This window comes from Stegostoma tigrinum, chromosome 13 (assembly GCF_030684315.1).
Source record: "Stegostoma tigrinum isolate sSteTig4 chromosome 13, sSteTig4.hap1, whole genome shotgun sequence".
NCBI lineage: Eukaryota > Metazoa > Chordata > Chondrichthyes > Orectolobiformes > Stegostomatidae > Stegostoma > Stegostoma tigrinum.
The window spans coordinates 10,548,723-10,574,639 of NC_081366.1; the positions used below are offsets into that span (position 1 = coordinate 10,548,723).

General features: G+C 44.3%; 1 protein-coding gene across 1 annotated transcript in view; it reads left to right on the forward strand.

The window, feature by feature from the left end:
- LOC125458180 (calcium/calmodulin-dependent protein kinase type II subunit alpha) overlaps window positions 1–5,377 on the forward strand; it is a 230,534-nt gene extending 225,157 nt beyond the window's left edge. Inside the window, exons 17-18 of the mRNA XM_048543163.2 lie at window positions 554–782; window positions 1,592–5,377. Coding sequence (XP_048399120.1) covers window positions 554–782; window positions 1,592–1,595 — 233 coding nt within the window. The 3' untranslated portion in view covers window positions 1,596–5,377. The remainder of the gene's footprint in view (window positions 1–553; window positions 783–1,591) is intronic.
- The last annotated feature ends 20,540 nt before the right edge of the window (window positions 5,378–25,917 follow it).

The window sequence follows — 25,917 nt, forward strand, 5'->3', positions numbered from 1 at the left end:
GTGGGTAGCACCCCATCTCTGCAGTCAGTGGGTCAACTCTCAGCCTAGAGACAGACTGACACTCAGCACTGAGGGAGTCCTGCACTATCACAGGGATTATCTCTCAGATCAGACATCAAATTGAGACACCAGCTGACCTCTCCAATCCCTTTACACTATTTCTTAAAGGAGAGCGGTGGATTTCTCCAGGGTGGCGAAAATATCCTGATGGCCGATGTTTATCCCTGACCCACGTCATTAACAATGAGAGAGGTAATCTGGCTGTTACCACCTCGCTATCAGTGGAGGCTCACTGTGCACAGTGTCCAGCAATGAATATACATCAGAAACTAATTTATTGACAGCTTGCACCAAAGTCCTGAGACATACATGGCACTATACGAATGCAGCCCTACATCTCTATACAAGTACACTATATTGTTGCTGTCTTGTTTGGAGGGCCACACAACATTCTGTGTCAACCTCTCCCCACCCTCCAAGCTTTCACTAGGTTGATTTTGAATTCCCAGCTGTGTGCTCACAATGGCTGACAATTCTTTATTTCGGTTTCCAGTGTGGTCCAAGAACAACAAGCCAGTGCACACTACCATTCTGAACCCCCACATCCACCTGATTGGGGATGAAGCTGCCTGCATTGCCTACATCCGCATCACACAGTACATAGACAGCAGCGGGATCCCACGCACCGCCCAGTCCGAGGAGACACGGATCTGGCACCGACGTGATGGAAAATGGCAAATTGTCCACTTCCACCGATCGGGATCTCCATCTGCTCTGGCCAAGTAAGTATTCAATCCTGGGATTCTGTGGCCAGGGGTCCTGAGCAACTATACCTGGAATTACAGACTGGCAATGAATTGGAATCGATGGGATTGAGAGGGGGGGAATGAAGGGGATTGGCGTAGACTGGGACAAAGTTTCCGAGTGAAGGTACCTCCTGCCTTTCTTCCCAGCTCCCAGCCAGGCTCTCAATGCCTTCATTCCGACATAAGGGTATTTCTTCTTGTCTTCTGGTTTCTGTCCCTGAAAGGGTTTGCCCTGTAAATGTTGGCTGTCCCCAGCACTTTAAGTGCCCAGGTCAGGCTGGCATTACCCACTGAGAGACTGCTGCCCAGGTGAGACATCAAACTGATGGATGTGGAAGTTGTCACAGGATTATTCTGTGTAAAAACAAAAATTTCCAACACAGTGTCCTGTCTCAATATTTATCCTGTAACCAGCATCTTATTTCTATGGATGCTGTGTACCCCACATAGCATCTGTGACGGTACAGACGATAGGTATGAAGCTGGAAAAGCACAACTTCAGAGGAGCAGGAAAGTCAACGTTTTGGGTCCAAGCCCTTCATCAGGACTGGGTCTGTGTCTGTGTACATTTCCTCTGGGTGCTGCAGTGTCCTCCCACAGTCCAAAGATGTGCAGATCAGGTGGATTGGCCATGCTGAATTGCCCATGATGATCCAGGGGATGTGCATGCCAGGTGGGTTAGCCATGGGAAGTGGCGGGCGTGCGATGCTGCGAACATCCTGAGGTGGTGAAAGGATGCTTAGAAGTACTACTTTCTTTCTTCTTTGACCCAATTCTGTCTGCAGCTGAAACTCCTTCTCTCCAGTCTCCTGCTGCTATCCCTGACTGACTTGCACGCAAGGACAATATCTCCTGTGTAACCTCACTGCTGAACTCATGTCTCCCCCCCACCGGACAGAGAGAGAGGTGGAATGCTTGGCGGAATCACTGCTGGGTTGAGTAATCAGTTCCTCCGCTCATCACCCGCGTGTTTGCAGGGAGAATGATAAATTTCATAACTGATCATCCTTTTTGTATCCTAAGAGGCAATATCTGTCGTTCTGGCATGTTTACAGTGATATCTATGATTCCAATCAGTTTACGGTGTAGTTGTATTTAAATTTGTGATAGTTAAGTGATGACTTTATAACTTGGCTGCGATGCATGTTTTTTACTGTATTGCCGGGCGCAAAAAAAATATGAAAATTACGGGCGTTTGCAATCTCAACATGAACTTGGGGAAGGAGAAAACAGGCATCAAAATTGTCGACATCCTGTCATTGGGATTATTCATTGGAGAGCACGAGGAGCAAATGGGATGGTAGGAAGTGCTAGTCTAGTTAAGACTGGGCTCGGCAAGGGAACAGTCCTCTGTGGGCTTAACAGAGGCTGGAATCAATGTCTCTGAGGTGAAATTTTAATGTGATTAATGTGCCCCTCCTTAACCACGACTGCACTTTGAACCAGTTGGAAGCACTTTGTGATATGTTTGAGGGATTGACTATCCTGTACTTTGGTGTGATTAATAAGAAGGGAAAACCTTCCTCATCTCAAATCAAAACAACGGTCAATAAATGACTGTTTTGCTCTAAGAGGGCTAATTAATGCATTGCCCAATTTGGCCGATTGCAGTTTGAAAGCAATGATTTTGAACACTGTTTGTACGTTTTTACATGGCAGTCCGTCCACATGAGCTTCCTTGGATCTTTTGTGACACTGGCTTTACTGAGACTTGCGATCGTTGGGGGTAAATTGCTTATTTCTCTTGTTCTCACAAGCTGGGAGTGTTGTTTGGCTTTATAAGGGTTCCCAATGGAAACTTCAGGCAGAGGATCCTTACCTTCTACCAGACCATGGCACTAAATGCCACTGGCATAATCTGCACTGGCATGATTGAGAATGAAACATTCAGACTCATTGAGTTTGAGCTCAATCCTTCAATTATGACTGAATCCCATTGGAGGCCTCACAAATGCACAGATTGCACTAACCTAAACAAGGGCTTTCTCATCTTTGCAGCAGATGTTGGCCCTCCAGCTACGTCTGTGAATTTCCACTTTTTATCCCGCTCCTTCTTCCTCACATAGACACACCTCCCCATCCATCCCCCCCACCCCCATATCTTCCCCCTAAATCCCCTCATCCCCCGCCAAGGACACAAATCCCAAAGCTTCTGCTTACATGGTTCCTGTCACTTAATTGTTACCAATTCAGCACAGAAGGCGGCCATTTGGCCCATTGTGTCTTCCACACCCACCCCCACTTCAGGTACCTCTTTCCATATCATGGCAACTCGCTATGTGAAAAAAAATCTGTTCATCTCCTCGCTCAGATTCTTATGCTGATTGTCATAAATCTGTGTCATCTGGGTCTGACCTGTGATACCCAAAGCAAGTTAGATCCACAACATGCTCCTAATTAAGATCTTTCTGAAGCGTTGGTGAGGACCCTGACATTTCCCCATCTCTCTGTCTAATGGGTTAAGGAAATCTGACACCACTCTTGCCCACACAACTCTGCTGTATTACACAGAATGAGCCAGAATATGTTGTTGACTGATGCCAATTCCTCTCCCTATTCCCCATGCAGCATCAAGACACTCTTGCTGGAGCTCCCCAGCAATGACAAGCTTCCCATATCCTCTCACTTCCATGGGAAAGGCAATTGGACTCGAAAAAGAACAGGGTTGTGGGAGAAAAAGGAGGGGGATGCAAGATTATGTTAATAATGGTCAGCTCTTCCAACAAATCAGCACAGGCCTGAGCAGTTGAAGCATCACCTTCTGATCACTCCTGTGGTATTCAGCAGCCACTTCTTTCTGATGGTCATTGGTGACCACTCTGTTGACCCTTAGCAACCTACCCATTCCTTACGGTTCTTAACAACTCATCCCTTTACTTGACTTTTTGCAATCAGTCCATTGACCCTCACCAACCTGTCTCTTCTCGTGACCCTCTGCAACCTATCTTTGTTTGTATGGCCCTTAACAACAGTCTGTTAGTCCTCAGAAAATAGCCCTTTCTGATGGTCTGTAGTACCCTGGCAATTGACACTTAGCATTGTGTCTTTTTTTATGTGGACCTTGACAATCATCCCTTCTCTTAACTCCTTTGATGCCAAGAAATGAGTCCAATGACCCTTAGCAACCAATCCCGTCTCATGACCCTTCACAACCAATCCCTTCTTATGAATCCTCAGCAACCATTCCATTAGCCCTTGGCAACTAGAAGACGCTTATGGTTCTCAGCATCTTGACAATTGACTCATAGAAACCTGTTCCTTTTCAATTGGTTCTTAGCAATCCATTCTTACTCTGACCATTAGTAACCAGTCTCTTGGCCCTTAGAAACCTGTCTATGGGCTCTTAGCAACCTGCCCCTTTTCTTAGCAACTTGTCCCTTTTCTTGACTTTTTGCAACTAATCCATTGGCTTTTAGAAACTAGCGTTTCCTTTGCAATCTATCTCTTGGCCCTTAGGGACCAGTCACTTCTCATGGTCCTTGCGAACAAGTCCATTGATCCTCAGCAACTGTACCCCTAGTTCTTAGTTACCTGTAGTTTTTCATAGCCCTTAGTAATTAGCCCTTGGTCCCTAGAAACCAGTCCATTGGCCCTTAGTAATCAGTCCATTGGCCTGTATGATCAATCCCTTCCCATGGCCTTTGACAATCTGGCTCTTGGAGCTTAATAACTAGACTTTTAGATAGCTGTCCCTTTTCATGATCCTTAGAGCCAATCCCTTGATCCACAAGCTAACCAACACTGAAGATAGAGAGAAACCATTCACAAGTTGCTTTGAAGAATTGACACTTTTTTTTCAAACTTGTCAGGAACAGTGTGCCCTCTTTGGGCTTTGAGGCTGTGGTCCTCTGACTTACAAGGCAGCTTAGTAACTCATAAAATACTGCACAGGTCACATACAAGCTATCTCCTTTAAGATACTACTTGGGTGAGGCCACACAAAGAAAGATTAGGAGACCATGGATTTAAATGAATAGACCACACACAAGACACTGAAATTAGAGAGGACATTACTGCGAGGCTATTCAGCTCTTGAACCGGTTTCATTGGGACAGGAGGAGGCCATTTCAGCCCCTCGAGCCTGTTCAATTGGAACAGGAGGAGGCTATTCAGCCCCTTCAGACTGTTCCACAATTTAACCAGGAAGCTACGCTTGGATGAGGGTGGGAATGGAAATGGGTTGTTTGCTGTTTTTGTATCACAAACTAGGAGAAAGAGTCATTTCATCACTTCTGCTTGCTTATTTGAGAAAGTGAATCAATCAGACAATCATGCACCATTTCTAGTGTTGGTTTCTTTGCTAGCCTGAGCCTTTGCACTGGACTCTGGACCTCACCAGAGATCTGCTTTCGTACCTCTGTATTGTATTGCCAATTAAATCGATGCCTTTCTGTACATTTTCGTAAGTGACTTTACTGTAAACTGTTGTGACGCTGAAGAAATTAATGAATTGAGTAAAGCTTCTGACCTTGGAATATGGTTCAACTCATAGGTAAGGTTGCCGGTGAATGACTTGTGAATATTTTAATTGGTGTTTCACAAATAAAGAGATTTTATCAGTTTGTCTTGAAGGAAGTGTGTTGATTTATTTCATTCTTCAGTGGAGAGAAACAGGCCATTCTTCCTAGTACCCATGATCTACTCAGTACTGCACTTCTTATTCCTCACGTCACTCTGTCAATGATATGGACCAGAGCAGACCCATTGTAAATATTTTAAGAATGTAGCCTAGACCCTAACGTTTTCTTATTTTAAAGGCAAATGTGTTCCAGATGCAATTCAATTGGTCAAGGGAATGGAACGCTTTGCCTGCAACGGTAGTAGATTCACCAACTTTAGGTACATTTAAGTCATCATTGGACAAGCATATGGACGTACATGGAATAGTGTAGGTTAGATGGGCTTGAGATCGGTATGACAGGTCGGCACAACATCGAGGGCCGAAGGTCCTGTACTGTGCTGTAACGTTCTATGTAATACTCGATTTTAAGCAGGACAGAGTTTATTTGAGCACTATTAGTTAAAATACAACAAAAGAAAGAACTTAGAATAACAACTCTATTGGAAAACTGAACAGAATAATAGATACAATAACTATTACTAATTAACTGCTCCAATACATTAACATCCCATAAACACACCCCTTGGCAAAAAGGCAAACTCAGAAATATAGATTTGCCTCATAAGTAATCCAGCAGCCCAGAAGGAGAAACATCAAGAAAAAACTCAGAGAGAGTGGCAGCCAAGAGACATTCGCTGAAGCTTCCAACCCTGTTGAGTCCCCAACAGCAACTGCTTAAAGGTCAAACTAAAAGAGAAACTAGAAACCCTGATCTGTGAGAACTGGCCACACCCATCCAAGATAACAAAGTGTGGAGCTGGATGAACACAGCAGGCCAAGCAGCATCTCAGGAGCACAAAAGCTGACGTTTCGGGCCTAGACCCTTCATCAGAGAGCACTGTTTCTAATGTTCCAATTTAAGAAAAGCCCAAGGCCTCACAGTCTGTTTTATTTATTGGCTTGTCCAGTAGGCAACTCAATACTTCTGTCTTAAAACCTCTCTTTGACAAAAAAAAGGACAAAATAATGAACTCTTAAAAATCAGCATTATCACAATCAACAAACCCTGTTGTTCCCTTCTGCTGCTTGTAATCACCAGGTCTTGCCATATCACAAGCATGCTCTGGGCTGGAAATGTTGGGGGTAAGAGTATGGATGGTAATGTTCTGGGCCAGTAATCCAACTGAGGTTAATAATCTGAGGCTTTGTTCAAACACTACCCCAGAAATTTCAACTCAGTAAACTAAATCAATGATTAAAAGGTTGTGTGTCTTTGGAACTCCCTTCCTGAAGATGTTGAGGAGGCAGAAATCATTCAGAGGCCCATCAAATCCTCGTTTACTTTTAAGGTCAAGATGGATAGGTTCTTGCAAAGAGAGGAGCTGAAAGGTTATCGCACTATGTGGGAATGGGGATTTGAGATTGCATGCAGACCTGCCATGCTCTTGTTAAATGGTAGAACACACATGAGGGTCTGAATGGCCTACAGTTGCTCCTGACTCTCATGCTTTTTTCTGGAATTATAAAGCTGATCCTTACATAACTATCACTATAACTTCTCAAATTCACTAATATCATTCAGCGAGGGAAATCTGTCGTGCTTCCCTGGTCTGGCCTACATATGAATCCTGACAAATGGGATTGTCAGGTGGCTCACAGTGAGGTTGAGTGTCTTGGGCTACAAGAAGCTTTAAACGGGATGGTCAAATGGGCAGATAAGTGGCAGATGGAATTTAAACTTAGAAAGTGTGAGGTGATACACTTTGGAAGGAATGATTTGACAAGGAAGTATTCAATGAACAGCATGACACCAGAACAATCTGTGGAATAAAGGAACCTAGGAGCGTTTGTCCATAGATCTCTGAAGGCAGAAGAACATGTTAGTAGGGTGGTGAAAAAGACATATGGGGTGCTTGACTTTATCAGTTGAGGCATAGATTACAAAAGCAGGGAGGTCATGTTGGAGATAACATGGTGTGGAGTTGGATGAACACAGCAGGCCAAGCAGCAACAGAGGAGCAGGAAAGCTGACTTTTCGGGTCTGGATGCTTCTTCAGAAATCATGTTGGAGTTGTACAGAACTTTGGTGATACCACAGCGCCATTTCTGTGTGCAGTTCTGGTCACCACATCACAGGAAAGAAGTGATTTCACTGAATGGGGTGAGAGCAGATTCATTGGGATGCGGTCTGAGATGGAAAATTTCTGTTATGAAGAAAGGTTGGATAGGCCCTGGGTTCTTTTCATTGGAGTAGGGAAGACTGAGGAGCAATGTGATTGAGGTGTACAAGATTACGAGGGACATGGATAGAGTGGATAAGTGGCGGATGTTCCCTTGGTTGAATTGAATTAAATTGAATTGAAATTACTGAGATATCATTGCATATATTTAACAAATAAATGCAGTGAAAATTGCAAAATGTCGTTATGCTCTGGTGCCATTTTGACTCACAGAAGATAATAAGATTTAAGACTGAAATTAAGATACAAGACTTAAATTTAAGTAAAAACAGTTCATCTTCGTCCTTCTCATGCTCCGGTCAACACTGAGTGTCGCGGGGGGGGGGCGGGGGGGGGGGGGGGGAGTGGGGATCTCCAGGCCCACTAACACCCTCTGCCCGCATCAGAATCCATTCCAAGAGTATCAATCCAGGCCTACCCCATCACTGAAGCCCTACATGTAATTCCGACACCAAACATAGATGCTGCCTTCTCCGCCACAGGGTCAGTCATGAAAGGACACAAGTTCAAGGTGCGGGGCAGGAGGCTTGGTGGGGTGTGGCGGAAAAAATGTTACTCAGAGGGTGGTGACATTCTGGAATGTGCTGCCTGGGCGGGTGGTAAAGGTGAGTTGCCTCACACCCTTCAAAAAGTACCTGGGGATGTGCACTTGGCACGTGATAATACTCCAAGGCTGTGGGCCAAGTGCTAGTAAATGGGATTAGGATGGAGGTCAGGTGTTTGTCATGTGTCGGCGCAGACTCGATGGGCCGATGGGCTTCTTCTGCGCCATATGATCCTATGGCTCTAAAGATGCTGTTGATTCTTAAAAACTCCTGACAGTCAAGTGCCTGCTAACTCAACCTGAAAATATATTCGGTGACCCCACCCACACTGCTCTTTGTGGAAGAGAATTCCACAGATTAACATGCCTCTGAGAAGAAACAAAATTCCCCTCATCGCCATCATTTAAGTGGGAGACCCACAACTTTTAAACTTAGTCCTCTAGGTCTAAACTCTCCCACAAGGGAAAGTTTCACCATTTTGCTGGGTTAGTCCCAATAGTTTCTTCATACACAGGATCTGGGCATTGCTGAATAGGCGAACATCTGTTGGCCAGAGGACAGTTGAAAGTCAACCACATTGCTGTGGGCCTGGAGTCACATGTAGACCAGAGCAGGTAAGGGTGACAGCCTTTGGGCCCCATATCTCAGAAAGGATGTATTGGCCCTGGAGCAGGTTCAGAGGAGGTTCATGAGAATGGTCCCAGGAATGGAAATCTTAACAGATGAGGAAAGTTTGAGGACTCTGGGACTATACTCATTGGAGTTTAGAAGGATGAGGGGGGGATCTAATCGAAACTTACAGAATACTGAATGGTCTGGACAGAGTGGATGTTGGGAAGATGCTTCCATTGGTAGAGGAGACCAGGACCTGAGAGCACAGCCTTAGATTAAAGGGAAGACCTTTTAGAACAGAGATAAGGAGATACTTCTTCAGCCAGACAGTGGTGAATCTATGGAATTCTCTACCACAGAAGGCTGTGGAGACCAGGTCATTGAGTACATTTAAGACCAAGATAGATAGGTTCTTGATGATCAAGGGGATCAAGGGTTTCGGGGAGAAAGTGGGAGAATGGGGCTGAGGAACTTATCAGCCATGATCGAATGGCAGAGCTGACTCAATGGGTTGAATGGCTGAATTTCTGCTCCTAAGTCTTGTCATCTAATGGTCTTATTTTCTTCCCTGAAGGAAATTAGTGGCTCAGATGTTTTCACAAAATCAACGGTGGTTACTTGGTCACCATTAGGACAGCTCTTTCTTCCAGATTTTATTAAATTCAAATTTCACTGCCTGGCTTAGTGGGATTCAAAGAACGCTGACCTGGGGCCCTGAATACTGTCTCTAGGCCATTGCCTTCCTTTATACAGGTTCAATAGGATCACCTCCCAGTCTTCTAAGTTTCAATAGATACTGACACAAATCTCCCAAACTGTCTTCGTAAAATAAGCCCTTCATCTGAGTAATGACTCAAGTGAAGCTTCTCAAAACTACTTCGAAGGCAATGATGAAATAAAAACATAAGTTGTTGGAGAAATTCAGCAGGTCTGGCATTATCCGTGGAGGGAGGAAACAACTCCAATGACCCTTCTTTGGAACTCAGATAACTCTGAAACATTAAGTCTGCTCCCTCTCCACAGATGCTGCCAGACCTGCTGAGTTTCTCTAGCAATTTCTGACTGTTTTAGATTTCCAGAATTCACAGCTCTTTGTCTAAAGCAGTTATATCCTTTTTCAATAAGGAGACCCAAACTGGGTACAGTACTCCAGATGTGGTCTCACCAAGGTACTGTACAACTGCTATGAAATATTTTCACTCTGTATTCCAATCATTGTAATTAATGTCATGTCACAACTCACTGGGGTAGTTCGTTGGAAGTCAAGTCCTGATATTTGCAGAAACATCACAAAAGTTAAATATTTTAAAGTCAGTAAATAAAATCCCAGAAATTTCTGAAGAAGGATCCTGACCTGAAATGTTAACTTTCCTTCATAATTTTAAAACGGACAAAATGTAAGGGCAAAATCTTTGAAGCCAGCGTTCTATTCGCTTAACTGCTCGCTTGACATTTTGTGATTAATGCACAAAGGGACACGGACCTCTCAGGTACCATTGGAATCTCCCATCATTTAAATAGCACTTTGCTTTTCTATTCTTCCAGCCAAAGTGGACAAATGTACATTTCCACATTATGCACCATCTCCTAAATGTCTTTTAGATTTCTTTGCTGAAGTTTTCCCTTCTGTTGACAATTTTGTAGAATCACACGGTGTAGAAGAGGACCATTTGTCCCATTGTGTTTGTATCTGCTCCTCAAACACCATATTTACCTACTGCCGATTTCCTGCTTTCTTCCCATATCATTAGATGTTATTTCTATCCATGTAATCATTCGATGCCCTCTAGGATCCTTCAATTGAACCCGCCTGCACCAAATTTCCAGGCAGTGCATTCCACACCCTAACTAAACGCTGCATGAGAAAAGATTTTCCTTACATTTACTCTTCCTGAAACCACTTTACATCTGTTCTTGATTTTGGTCCTTTATCCTATTGAAAGGGTGAGCAGTTTCTCCCACTTTTCAGCCCACTCATGACTTTGCAAACCTCTACCAGATCTCCTCTCAGCCTTGATAACAAAGTGTAGAGCTGGATGAACACAGCAGGCCAAGCAGCATCTTAGGAGCACAGAAACTGACGTTTTGGGCCTAGGCCCTTCTCAGCCTTCTTGTCTCCAAGGAGAACAGTCCCAACATCTTCAATCTATCCTAATAACTGGTGTTTCTCTTTCCTGGAACCATTCTTGTAAATTGCTTCTTCCCTCTTTGTATTACATTGGTATTTTTCCTATTACATGCTGCCCAGAGCTATGTGTAGTATTCCAGCCGAGGTCAAACAAGCAGCTTATGCAAGTTTAACATCACCTCCCTACTCTTGTACTCTACGTCCCTCTTAAGAAAGATAAGAATAGTCTATGTTTTGTAGCTGCTCCCTGTATCCGCCCTGCTACCTTCAATAATCTGTGCAGATGTATACCCAGAGCCCTATCCTCCTGCACCCTCTTTAAAACAGTGCCCCATAATTTGTCTTGTCTTTTAATGACCAATGTGCATTGCCTCATACTTCTCTGCATTGAACCTCATGTGCCACATATCTACACATTCCACCAACATGTCTTTGACTTTCTGTTGTCCTATGCTTTCCTCCTCACTGGTTACAAATCTTTCACGTTTCCTGTCATCTGCACACTTCGAAACTGTACCTGCACACTTTACTTCCCTACCTATCAGTTAATTTAGCTCCTGTACCTTCAATCCTTTCATCCAAATCATTGACATACGTTGTGAATAGTTGAGACCCCAGCACTGATGGGGGTCACCCTCTGATATTCCACTCATTACAGCTTGCCAACCAAAACAAAATTATCCCTAGTGTGTACTTCCTATTGGCCAATCAATTGTTTGCTAATACACCAGCCCCTACATCATGTACTCTTGGACAGTAAACATTGACATTGCACTTTATCAATGCCTTTCAAAAATCCAAGTACTTTAGATCTACAGGTTCCCCCTTATTCAACTTATTTGTTATTTTTTTCATCACTTTATGATCTTCTAAGTATCCTGCTATAACACCTTTGCTAGCAGATTCTAACAGTTTCCCAATGACAGATATTAGACTAATTAGTCTGTGGTTTCCTGCTTTCTGTCTCCTTCCTTTCTTGAGTAATGTTCTTACTTTTGCCACTTTTCAGTCTCCTGGGACCTTCCAGCATCAAAGGAATTTTGCATGATGATAACTAATGCAGCAAATAACTCTGCTGCTGCTTCATTTCAAATTCAAGGATGTAGGCCATTCAGTCCTGGGGATATGTCAGCCATCAGATCTTATCATTTCCTCAGACACTTTTCCCAGTGATGGTAATTTTTTCAAGTTCCTCCCTCCCATTCATCTCCTGATTGTCAAGTATTTTTGGGAAGTTCTCGAAGTCTTTTAAGTGAAAACAGACACAAATACTGATTCAACATCTCCACCATTTACTGGCTTTCCATTATCAATTTCCTAAATTCACGCTCTTGAGAAACAAAATTAGCCTGAGTTACTTTATTCCGATTTAAATATTTGTACAAACTCATTGTCAGTTTGTATATTCCCGGCTAGATTTCTTTCGTATGGTTTCCCTGTATTTCTTTCAACCATTTTTTGTTGGTCCTTAAAATCTGACCACTGTTGTGATCTATCACTAACCCTTGAAGATCTGTAATGTTTCTTTCAGTTTGATATATCCTTAAATTTTCTTTACAGCCATAGATGTTCATCTCTTTTCTCACTGGGTTAAATCTTTGCTGAGAGCTATTAAATATCACCTTAATAGTCTGTCTCTACATCTCTGTAGACTCTTATCTCTTAACCTAGTTTCTAGTTCACCTTCACCATCTCAGCCTTCATATCATTAGTTACATTTATTTAGTTTATACCACTAGTCTTAGATCGATATCTCTCTTCTCCACACTAAACATGAAATTCTACTAAACCATGACAGCTATTACATTGAGGTTCCACTACCATGATGTTATTGATTAATACTCTCTCAATCATTATTGCCAGAACTTGAAGAACCAGTTGTACCACCCTCTGGCTAAAGAATTTCATCCTCAACTCAGTTCTAAAGAGTTATCCCTTCACTCTGAGGCTGTGTCCTTGCGTCCTAGTCTCTCCGACTAGTGGAAACGTTTTCTCCACATCCACCCCATCTAGGCTTCTCAGTACTCTGCAGGTTTCAAGCAGATTATCCTTCTAAACTCAATGGAGTATAGACCCAGAGTCCTGCTCCTCATATGAGAAGCCCTTCAATCCCAGAATCATTCATGTGAACCTCTTTTTCCAACACATCCTTCTTAAGATACAGAGCCCAAGACAGCTCACAATACTCCAATGTGGTCTGACCGCACTTATACAGCAGTATATTTCTGCTGTTGTACTCTCTAAATGAATGCTAACATTGCATTTGCCTTCCTCATTGCTAACTGAAACTGCATATTGACCTAAACCAGGGCTCCTAAGACACATTGTGATTCACAAAGCCTTTCCTTATTTAGAAAATAATCTAGGGCTCTATTCATCCTACCTAAGTGCATAACCTCATGCTTTCCCACATTGTATTCCATCTGCCATTTCTTCTTCAGCCTCCCACTTCCTCAATGCTACCAGTATCAGTCTTATCCCTCTGTGTCCCCACCTTAATGAATTTTGGGCATAGCATGACATTGAGATCTCCTTCCATCATCTTCGCCTCTGGGCCCATTTCTTTAGGCGAGAGTCCTCTCCCCATCCCACAGACAAGTTTATCCAGCTCCCACACCCCCCCTCGATCTGGACCCCTCTCTCTGGCTTTTTACCTGCTCTCGATCTGTTCATTGAGAACTATCAACATGATTTTAGTTGTTTCAATTTCTCTGCATCCCTCACCCAGTCCAACCTATCTCCCTCTGAACTGACTGCACTCCATATGCTTAGATCCAGCCCTGGCTTTGTTATTAAGCCTGCCGATAAGGGTGGTGCTGTTATAGTCTGGCGTACTGACCTCCACATTGCAGAGGCTGAAGTCCAGCTCTCAGATACCTCCTCCTATCTTCCCCGGACCATGACCAGGCTATTGAATCCACGATGGTCACTGACCTCATTTAATCAGGTGGTCTCCCACCTTCCCAGTGCGTCCAAGCTGATAGCCCCCAGTCCTGCACAGCTCACTTTTACCTCCTTGTGAAAATCTACAAACAGGACTGCCTAGGCAGACCAATGATTTCCGCCTGATCCTGATCCACAGAACTCACCTCTTCCTATCTCAACTCAGTCTCTTCTTCCCTGTTCTAGTCCATGACCATGTACATCTGCAATTCCTCTGACACTTTACGACAGTTTCAAGGCTTCCAGTTTGCCAGCTCTAGCTGCTTCCGCTTTACCATGGACTTGCAATCCCTTTACACGTCCTTTCCTCACCAGGAAGGCCTTAGGGTTCTCTGCTTCTTCCTGGAGCAAAGCCTTGAGCCATCCTCACCCACCACAACCCTTCCCCGCTTGGACGATCTTGTCCTCACCCTCAACAACTTCTCTTTTAACTCCCCTCATTTTCTTCAGGTAAGAGGAGTTGCCATGAGTACTGCATGGGCCCAAGTTTTGCCTGTCTCTTCGTGGGGTACATGGAACATTCCCTGGTCCAGTCTTACTCTGGTGCTAACCCATAACTCTTTCTCTACTATATCGATGGTATCATCGGTGCTGCTTTCCCCTGTCATCCAGAATTGGAAATATTCACCAATTTTGCTTCCAATTTCCACCCCACCTTCACTTTCACTTGGTCTACCTCTGAATCTTCCCTTCCCTTCCTTGATACTTCTGTTTCCATTTTTGGGGATACACTGGCCACTAATATCCATTATAAACTCATCATCTCCCACAGCTACCTGGACTTTACATCCTCACACCCTTCTTACTGTAAGGACTCCATCCCATTCTCTCAGTTCCTTCGTCTCCGTCTGTTCCAAAGAGGCCAACTTCAACAAGGGAGACTCCAAAATGTCTACCTTCTTCAACCGAGGAAGATAGGGCTCTCAACTGGGACTGACCATCTCCCAGACTTCTGCCCTGATCCCCTCTCTTCGTTCGCATACAGTGATAGGGTTCCCCTTGTCCTTACCTACCGTCCCACCAGCATCCACACCCAGAAGATCATTGGCTGCCATTTCCATCATTTCCAATGAGACGCCACCACCAAGCACATATTCTCCCCCGTATCTTATCCACCTTACACAGGGGCCATTCCCTCTGGGACACTCTGGTCCACTCCTTCTTCACTCTCAACAGCACCCCCCACAGCACCTTCCTGTGCAACCACAAAAGGTGTTAAACCTGGCCACTTACCCCCTCCCTCCTCACTATCGAAGGGCCCAAACATACATCGCAGGTGAAGCAACACTTTACCTGCACTTCCTAGAATCTAGCCTACTGCATTCGCTGCTCACAATGTGGTCTACTCTGCTTTAGGGAAACAAAACACAGACTGGGTGACTGCCTCACAAAGCATCTATGTTCTTTAGCGCACCACCCTGATCCCTGGCCAACATCTCTGCCTCAGGCTTGTTTCAGTGTTCCAGCAAAGCTCAGCACAAGGTGAAAGACCAACACCTCATTTTCCCCTTGGGGACCCTGCAACCCTCCGGATTCAATATTGAGTTTAATTATTTTAGGGCCTGAACTGTCCCACGTCCCAACGACCCCCCCCCAACCCCCACCCCCCACACACCAGGCCTTGTTATCACATAGTCGGCCATTACGCACCACTTATTGTTAGCCACTAACAGTCTCCATTAACACTAATCACCCTCCTAGCCAGATCATAATCTACTCATTTGCCGAGCGAGTTTTGAGAAGATTTGTAGCTCAGGTTGAGGTTCTGGATGTGAGTTTGCTTGCTGAGCTGGAAGGTTAGTTTTCAGACGTTTCATTACCATTCTAGGTAACATCATCAGTGAGCCTCCGTCTGAAAACTGACCTTCCAGCTCAGTGAGCAAACTCACATCCAGAACTCATTTGCCTGTCCATCTGTTCTTCTCTCACTTTGGGCTCTATCCCCACCCATCATTTACACTCTACCACCTCCCCCTCCCTATCTTCTGCATATAAGCTAACATTATCCCAGCTGCCATCAGTCCTAAGGGTTGCCAGGCCTGAAGCATTAACTCTGATTTCTCTGCACAGGCGCTGCCAGACCTTCTGAGCTTTTCCAGCAACTTCTGTTTTTGTTCCTGATTTACAGCTTCCGCAGTTCTTTCGATTTTTATTGCATTGTGTAAGTGTTTATCACTTTTAGCTGTGGTGGTTCAATGCATAGTCTTCATGACATTTCAAGCACCCCTCGCCTCCAGGGAGCTGAGCTCGTAGTCCAGGCTGACACCCCAGCTGCCAATACTGAGGGAGTACCATACCGTCAGTTTTTTGGTCTTTCCAATGTACTATTAAGCCAAGTCCCCAGCTACTCTATCAAGCAGATGTAGAAAAAAACCATGGTATTTTTCACAGGGAAACATAAGAAACTTCTCCTGGTGTGTTGAACAACACCTGTCCTTGATCCAACACAGTTCTTGCTGTGTGTGGAAGCTTGAAATGTGAAAACTGGCTGCCATGCCTGTGCTGTATTGTTATATGTTCTATGTCGCCAAATTTAAGTTCGAAAAACTAGTGAGGCTTTTTTGTTCTGAGTGGCCGGTATTGTGTGTAGGTAACTGGTGAGCCAGGAGGTGGAGCAGTTGTCCCATCTCTGGAGTTTATGAATCAGGCAGCTGAATTGAAGAGGAACCTGAAGTCGGGATTGAGAGCTCAATTATTAACTTGAGTTCTGGGAAGGTTGTCAACGCTCAATGTGGACTTGGGAATGTAAGTCTTCAGTTGATTCTATCCATTTCCTTCATTCTCAACGACTCAGTAAGTAAATGCTACATATGCTGAGTTTTGATCCCAAAAACTTCTGCATTGCAACACTTCAGCCATGAGAGGGTTAGGCAGATTTTTAGGCAGTAAGGGAGTAGAGCAGCATGGGATCAGACAGCAAAGTGGATTTGAGTGTTATCAAATCAGCCATGATCTCGTTGAATGGCAGAGCTGACTTGATGAACTGAATGGCCCACTTCTGCTCCTGTAGCTTTTGGTCTTTTTCCTTTTTTTTATAGGTGTGGGCGCTGTTGGCAAGACCAGCATTTGTTGCCCATCTCTATTTTCCACTGACTTGGTGGGGCAAGGATATGGGCCAAGTGCTAGATAGTGGGCTTAGAATAGTTAAATGGTTGTTTTTGATGGGTACGGAGATAACGGGCCAAAAGGACTTTTTCTATGCCATAGACTTCCATGAGTCTATGACTGTGACAGTCATGAGTCACACACATTGCTGTGGGTCTGAGGCCTCATATAAGTCAGACTGTGAAATGATGTAGGTTTCTGTCCATGAAGGACACCAGTAATTCAGATGGTATTTTATTTTACAAAACAATGATCTTAGTCATCATCATTGAGAGTAGTTTTCCGTTCTAGATTCATTAAGTGAATTTCAGCAGCTGTTATGCTGGGATTCAAACCCATATACCCCATACACAAGATAATAAAATGTGAGGCTGGATGAACACAGCAGGCCCAGCAGCATCTCAGGAGCACAAAAGCTGACGTTTCGGGCCTAGACCCTTCATCAAAGAGCAGAGGTCTAGGCCCGAAGCGTCAGCTTTTGTGCTCCTGAGATGCTGCTGGGCCTGCTGTGTTCATCCAGCCTCACACTTTATTATCTCGGATTCTCCAGCGTCTGCAGTTCCCATTATCTCCTCTACCCCATACACAAGGATTATTAGCCCAATACACCACCATCTCATCCAAGGAAACAGCACAGGCTGGATGGGCCAAATGGCTTCTTTCTGTGCTGTGAGCTTCGACAATTCATGCAGCAGGAAGGATTCAAGTCCCAAAAGCATGAGATAGAGAGAAGGTCCTTTAAGAGCGAGAGAGCAAAAGTCAGAAAGGCAAACAAATTGTTATATGTATACTTGAAAATGTGCCAGCAAAGGGCCTGCCAATCCCAGTTCCCCATGGTATAGTTCCTCTTGTGCTTTTTTTATTGATGTCAGTTTAATGAGTTGCAGGGACGAGGAGATAACAAGTACAGATAACAATCTTTATCAAACACCATGCCTGATGATGCCTTGGAGACGTGGGGCAGTCAGCTCCCCATGTGACTGCCAAGCTGACACTAACTGACACTGCTGGAGTATAAGCCTTTGAGCTTCAGTTTCGAGTTACAGACTGATGATAAGAAAGCCACAGATATACACATGCAACCACATCTTTATATCTTCAACTTCCCACAAGGAGTTAACCACCATTGCCCCATAAACAATAGTGAAAGCTTTACTAATGTCCATCAGCCCTTTGGCTTGGAGAGACTCAAGTGAGAGCCTGGCGTCTGCTGTCCAAGACATCACGACCTCTGTCTCTTTCTCTCATTAAGCAATATAACTCCTGGTCAATTCAATAAAGAAAGTATTTGTATAGTGACATCAGGATGATCCAAATCACTTTACAGCCAATGAAACATTAAGTGCGGACGTTGGCATAATGTAGAGCAGCTAGGACAGCCAACCTGTGCACAGTAAGATCCCATACGGTGTATAACAATCTGGGGAGACCTCCCCTGTTTTTCTCTGTGAACCTGCAAAGGAGTCTCCAGAAACTGCCTGATGTGGATTGTCAAGTTTGATGTACCATCCAAAAAGGATGACAATGAATTTAGTGCTCTGCATGACAGATCATTGCGCAGCGTCCCACCTCAGTGAGGTGCAATAGGTTAACATCAAACTGCACCAGTGCCACATTGTCTGTGCACCATCAAACAGAATGCAGTTACAGCTTTTGCATCTGGAAGCCAAATGTTTCAATCGATGTCTAGCCAGCCTCCTGTCCTCCGATCTCATCCACACTAGAATCCCTACAGTGTGGAAGCAGGCCATTTGGCCCACTGAGCCCACAGTGACCCCCCAAAGAGCTTCCCACCCAAACATAACCCTACCCTACATTTCCCATGGCTAACCCACCAAGCCTGCACGCTGTGGATGATTAAGCTTGGCCAATCCACCAAAGCTGCACATCTTTGGACTGTGGGAGGAAAACCCACACAGACACGGGGTGAATGTGCAAACTGCACACAGTCACCTGAGGCTGGAATCGAAACCAGATTCCTAGCAATGCGCGACAGTAGCACTAACCACTGAGCCGCTCTGCTGATAACAAGGTGTAGAGCTGGATGAACACAGCAGGCCAAGCATCATCAGAGGAGCAAGAAAGCTGACGTATTAAGCCCTGACCATCCAGTCACCCTCTGTGTTCACTGGCCTATATTCCCTCTTGATCTGGCAACATGTTGATTTTTAAAGCCTTCCTCATCTTTGCAGTCTCTCTATGGCCAGAGCTGAGAACGCCGGTCAGGTACAATGCCTTCTCCAACATGGAGAGATTAACATGGATTACATTCGAAAGTGTAGATTTGCAGGAGCACAGAAAGTCTCAGAGGGTGTGGGATTGGAGGAGATTACAGAGTTGAGGAGGGGGGAGGCTGTGGAAGGATTTGCAAATGAGGATGAGTATTTCATATTGTGGTTTTTGTTTAAACACAAACCAGCTCAGGCAACTTAGAAATGGTAGGTGAATAGGCTTGATGCAAGTAAGCACATGAACAGGAGTATCTTGGATGGCCTCTAATATATGGATTGCGAGAGTCTAGCTGGGAGTTCAAGTTGTCCATTCTAGACATGAATGAGTGTTTCAGCAATGGCATAATTATTTGTCTTTTTCTAATTTCAGTGATTTATCATTGTCCTGTCCAACCCCAATCAATATAGACTCATTTTCTGATTCAGGGCATCTTTTTAGCAGATCAACCAACTCCATGAATCAAGTCATGGCAAATGATCAAATTTGACTTGAATCAAATTGCAATCAAAAAGTTTATTATAAAGGATTGGAGTTGAGAGAATAGCTAAGGGGAAAATCTGGAATTTATTGTGGAGTTGGGTAGTTTTATTGTGGTGGAAGTACATGCTTTCGGTGGTGGCATGGATAGATCGGTAGAAGCCAGTCTGGAAGCACATCAGCCATGCCTCACAGCTTTGTATCTCTGTAACTTCTGTGATCATTCTTGTTCTCATTTATTCGCAGAATGTGGGTATCATTGGCTGTCCAGCATTTATTGCCCATCCCTCGCTGCCCTTGAGAAGTTAGCGGTCAGCTGCTTTCATGAATGGCTTGAATCCATTTTGTATCGGTTGACCCATAATGCTGTTGGGGAAGGAGTTCAGGATTTTGACCCAGCGACAGTGACGTAAAGTTGATACATTTCCAAGTCAGGATGGTAAGTGATAATAGGAACTGCAGATGCTGGAGAATCCGAGATAACAAGGTGTAGAGCTGGAGGAACACGGCAGGCCAAGCAGCATCATGGGAGCAGGAAAGCTGATGTTTCAGGCCTAGACCCTTCATCAGAAATGGGGGAGGGGAAGGGGGTTCTGAAATAAATAGGGAGGGAGGGGGAGGCAGACAGAAGATGGATAGGGGAAAAGATAGGTTGAGAGGAGACAGACGAGTTAAAGAAGCAGGAGCCAGAAAAGGTGAGTGTATGCCTTTACTGGCTTCATCCATGCCTCTTTGACCTGTCTGTCTCCTCTCCACCTATCTTCTCCTCTATCCATCTTCTATCCACCTCCCCCTTTCTCCCTATTTATTTCAGAACCCCCTTCCCCTCCCCCATTTCTGAAGAAGGGTCTAGGCCCAAAACGTCAGCCTTCGTGCTCCTATGATGCAGGATGGTGCGTGGCTTGGAGGGGAGCTTGCAGGGGGTGGTGTTCCTATGTGTCTGCTGCCCTTGTGCTTCTAGATGCAAGAGGTTGTGGGTATGGAAGGTGCTGTCTGAGGATCTTTGGTGAATTTCTGACTTCTTGAGTGCCCTTAGTGTTAATTGTTTCCTCACTGTTAGCAGTGAACCCCAAGTTTTGGAATTCCTCCTTAAAACTCCTGCCCAATCTTCTAACAGTCCTTAAAATCTATCCTGTTTGACTAAGCTTTAGGACATCTGCCTTAATCTAATGGAAGGTTTGAGTTAAAAGGAGGGGCTGGATAGGCTGGGACTTTTTCACTGGAGTGTTATACACTGACAGGTGACCTTATAGAGGTTTATAAAATCATAAGGGCCATAGATAAGGTGAATAACAAGTGTGTTTTCACTAGGGTTGGGGATTTCAAGGCTAAGGCACATATTTTTAAGTAAGGGGAGAAAGATTTTAAAAAGATACCAAGAACAACTTTTTTTACACAGAGAGTGTGGAATCAACTTTTAAAGAAAACAAAAACTGAAAGAACTGCGGATGCTGTGAATCAGAAACAAAAGATCAAAGTTGCTGGAAAAGCTCAGCAGGTCTGATAGCATCTGCGAAGGAAAAAGTAGAATTAGCATTTCGGGTCCGGTGACCCTTCCTCTGCCATCTGATGAAGGGTCACTGGACCCGACATTTTAACTCTGGTTTTCTCCTCCACAGTTGCTGCCTGACCTGCTGAGCTTTTCCAGCAACTTTGGTTTTGTTCCAAAGAAAATGGTGGATGAAGGTAAAGTAACTATTTTGAAAAGACATTTGGGTAAGTTCATGGATAAGAAATGTTTGGAATGATACAGACCAAATGCAGGCAGGCGCAGTTTGGGATTATGTTCAGCATGGACTGGGCTGGATTGAGGGGTCTGTTTCTGTGCTGTATGACTCTATGACTATTACCATGGATTAGGTGGAGATTTTATTCGGTAATGTTCCTGTGAAATGCCTTGGGATGTTTTGCTGCGTTTGACATGCTGCAGGAATGCATGTTGTTGTTCAAAATTGCAAACAGCTAAACCAAACTGAAATGTTCCTCATACCACATTGAATTTCACTGGAAATTCAGCGTCACCTGCAAGGCCAGCATTGATTCTCTTAATTTATTCCTCTGTGAGATGTGGGTAGCATTGGCAAGTTAAGTAATTGTTGTCCAGCCCTAATTGTCCTTGAACTGAGTATCTTGCTGTGCCATTTCTGAGGCCATTCTCGCCCCTATTGGTGTGGGTTTGGGTCGTATATAAGTCAGACCTGGTAAAGGCAGCACATTTCTCCTTCCCTAAAAAACATTGGTGAGCCAGTTCGGCTGCGATAACAAACAAGGTTAATTTTGTGGTCACCATCACTGAGAGTAGTTTTCTGCTGTCATGCTGAAACCAGAGCCCATTTAACAAAGCATTAGTCTGAGACCCTGGATCACTCAGTTTGTGACAACACCACCTTTTCTCTCTTACTGGAGGTCACTGCAGGCGACAGTCAAGAGTCAGCATATGGCTGTGAGCCCGGAGTCACTTAGAGAGCCAGACCAGGTAAAGTGAGCAGGGTACATTCTCTAAAGGACATCAATTTAGGTTCTTAACAACAGTCTGATTATGCTGTGGTCTCTTTTATTGATAAACAAACAGCATGGCAGTAGCATGGTGGTACAGTGGTTAGCATTGCTGTCTCAAGCACCAGGGGCCCAGGCTTGATTCCACCCTTGGGTGACTGGCTGTGCGGAGTTTGCATTTTCTCCCCAGGGTCTGTCTGGGTATTCTGTAGTGTGAAATGCATGGGCGTGTGGAATGCACTGCTGGCTATGGTAGTAGAGTTGGGGACTTTTAAGTGACTCTTGGATAGGCACATGGAGGATAGTAAAATGCAGGGTAGATTGATCTTAGTAGGATAATAGGTCAGCACAACATTGTGGGCTGAAGGGCTTGCACTGTTCTATGTTTTAGGTTCAAAGTTAGATGGATTGGCCATGCTAAATTGCCCGTGGTGTTCAATGATGTGTAGATTAGGTGGATTATAGGAGAATGGGTCTGGGTGTGATGCTTTAGGGTCAGCATGGGCTTGTTGGGCCGAAGAACCTGTTTCCAAACTGTCGGGATTCTATGATACATTACATCAGAAGAAGTAAAGCTACCAATGACTACAGTATGTTCACAACCTCATGGTCTCCCAACGTCTTTCCTAGTTATGCGAGATATCGTGATGTGCAGTCACTGTGTCCTGCCAAATAAATTTCGCTTTCCAGATTTTCGAGTTGAATTCTCAAATTCCCATCATGGGATTCAAACTCAGGTTCTCTCGATTATTAGACCGCACCTCTGCATTAAATTAAAAGGTAATGACTATCTGATTGCACCTCAAGTATGAGGCTATATGTTGTGAGTGATTTGTAGGAGTTGGGCATTCACAGCTCAGAAATGTCACCCACACCTCCACCCTACACAGACTTTCTTGGAGGGACCCACCAATACCGGCTCAAGGCAACCACAGAACAGACAATAAATGCCAGCTATGCCAAGGGGGTATATTCCTGGAATGGACATTGGGGAAAAAATTCCAAAACGTTGCTTTCACCTCTCGGTAACATCCGACCCACACTCCCATTTCTCAACAACGGTGGCTGCAGTTGTGGGAAAGCATTGCTCCTCGCTAAGCAGGCTGACGAGGCAGTCACCTGGGTCATAGTCAAGGACAGTACAAGCCAATCAAGGTAATATATCTTTACAACCCCTCAGCCACCCCTATAAACTAACTTTCCATAAACCATAAATTTATTAGGAACTTTGTAATCATTAACCGTGTACTCAGAGATCTGGTACCAGAATTACCATCAATGTTTAGTTGCAGACATGAGAATCATCCACATTGTCCCAGGAACCACACCCGGACGATCCTGTGCAGCTTTGCTGTCCATTCCAAACAAAGGATACACTTGCCTTAGAGGGAGTGCAGCAGGGGTTCACTAAGCTTGTACCAAGGGATGGCAGGACTACCCTATGACACTTCCCTCACGCAACTCGCATTTATGTGAGCTTTGAAGGGTGAGAAGGAATTTAGTTGAAACAAATAAAATTCTAACAGGACTGGAGGATGTTTCCCTTGGCCAGGGAGCCTAGAACCAAGGGAGACAGTCTCAGGAGATGGGGCAGACCATTTAGGACTGAGAGGAGAAAATATTTCTTTGCTCAAAGGGTGGTGAACCTCTGGAATTCTCCAGGACAAAAGGCTTTGGAGGCAGAGTCATGGAATAAATTCAAGAAAGAGAGAGTTTTTTTTAGCTTTTAAAGGCAACAAGCAACATGAGGAGAAAGTAGGCATACAACATTGAGGTAGAATATAAATTTGAATAGCAGAGTAGGCTTAAAGGGTCGAATGGTCTAAGTTTCTGAGTTTCTTTAAACTGTGAGTGTCTGGATCAACTTGTGATTGAGCTGATTAAAACATTTGGGGATCAATTAGCTCAGTTGGTTAAGGTGCGGTGCCTTGGTGTAGCTTCAGTCCTCTCTCGGCTATGATAACCAAGAAATCCTGCCTCCTTGCTTTGTCCCACACTTAGGGAGCACAATATCCCTGAAGCTGCCTTTTGGAGAGATGCCGTCAATAGGCAGTGGCTAATTACCTGATTAATTCCCAAATTTAAAAATTGTCAGGAGAGTAGGAATTACCAGAGGTCAATTCACCCTCCACCACCTCATGGTAATTGCCTGATACAAAGATAATTAAGTTATTGACTGATCATAGCAAAGAACAGAAAGACTGAAATTTCTAAAGTGCTTCTAGTAACTTCAGAAGCCCCAAAGTATTTCTGAAACACGATCACATGATTTAAATTGTGTGGGAAAAGTGGCAGCCATTTTGAGCAGTCCCACAAACAACATTGTGATATGATCAGAGATATGGCTGAAAGATTAATATCAGCCAGGATACTACCAAGTGGTGGCTTGCACCTAACTGTGAGGCCTCAGTTTAAGTTCTCCTTCTGACAGACAGAGTCATCAGGGAATGGAGCCATGTTGAGCCATCAACCTGAATGATGGACTCAAGTCTTTAGAGCCTTGCTTGAATGTGTGATCTTCTGATGTGAAGTGAGAGAGAATGCTACCAACTAAGACATGGCTGACACAAACCAAAGCGCAAAACAAGTTCTCTCCGATGTTCTGACCCAGTTTTACTCCCTCAGATGACTACCTAAACAGATTACCAGTTCATTATCATATTGTTGCTTGTGGGAGCATGCTGTGCTCATATTGGCTTCTGTGTTTCCAACATCACAGCAGCACTGACATTTGATTGGCTCTGAAGAGTCCAGAAACTGTGAAGAAAGAATGCTCTTTCTGCACAGAATCCAATTGTGTAGAAAGAAGCCATTTGGCCCATCAAGTGTACACTGACCCTCCAAAAAGTGTCCAACATACACACAGTCCCTCCCTTATCCCTGTAACCTCACATTTACCAATTTACCTAACCTGCGCATTTCTGGACTGTGAGAGGAAACCGGAGCCGGTGGGAGAAACTTACATAGACACAGAGAGAACATGCAACCTACACAAACACAGTCACTTCAGGCTGAAATCAAACCCAGGTTCCCGGCACTAGGAAGTAACTGTGCTAACTGCTGAGCCACCATGCCACTTAAGCTACACATTGCTTCATTACAAGACAATTGTTGAAATGTTTCCAGTTCTCAGCAACTGTACAATTATTTGTCTTCTAATGGATGGTTTATGCTGCAATTTCAGCGATTATACATTGCTCTATCCTACTCCAATCAATATAGTGTTCTGATCCACTGTGTCTTTTAAACAGAGCAACCATCTGCGTAAGCTGAGTAATGGAAAAGGATCAAATTTGACCAAAGTCAAATTGCCAATCAAACAAAGTTTACAAAAGAGTTGGAGGTAGGAGGATCGTAATGGGGAAAATCTGGAATTTATGACCTTGTTGGTGACACAGGCAGATTTCCACATGTGAGACAGACCGAAAATAAAACATCTGTAGAAGGTTTTGCAGTCGCACGCAGGAATTACAAACCAGCATCTGTTTAGATTTGAAAATATCAACAGGATTTTACCTGCATTGCCGTAGTTCAGTTCATGTGCCAGGACTTAGCTTGCAGGGTCTCCTTGCTTAGCCATCCTAACACACCATCTTATCTTAGTAACTAGTAGCATGCAACATTCCCTGTGTGTTATGGAAGTGACAGCAGAGTGGTATTATCACTAGATAGTTAATCTGGAGGCCCAGGAAATGATTTGGGGACCCAAGTTCAAATCTCCACCAAGAAAGATGATGGAATTTGATCCTGGGGAAGATCTGGAATTGAGGCT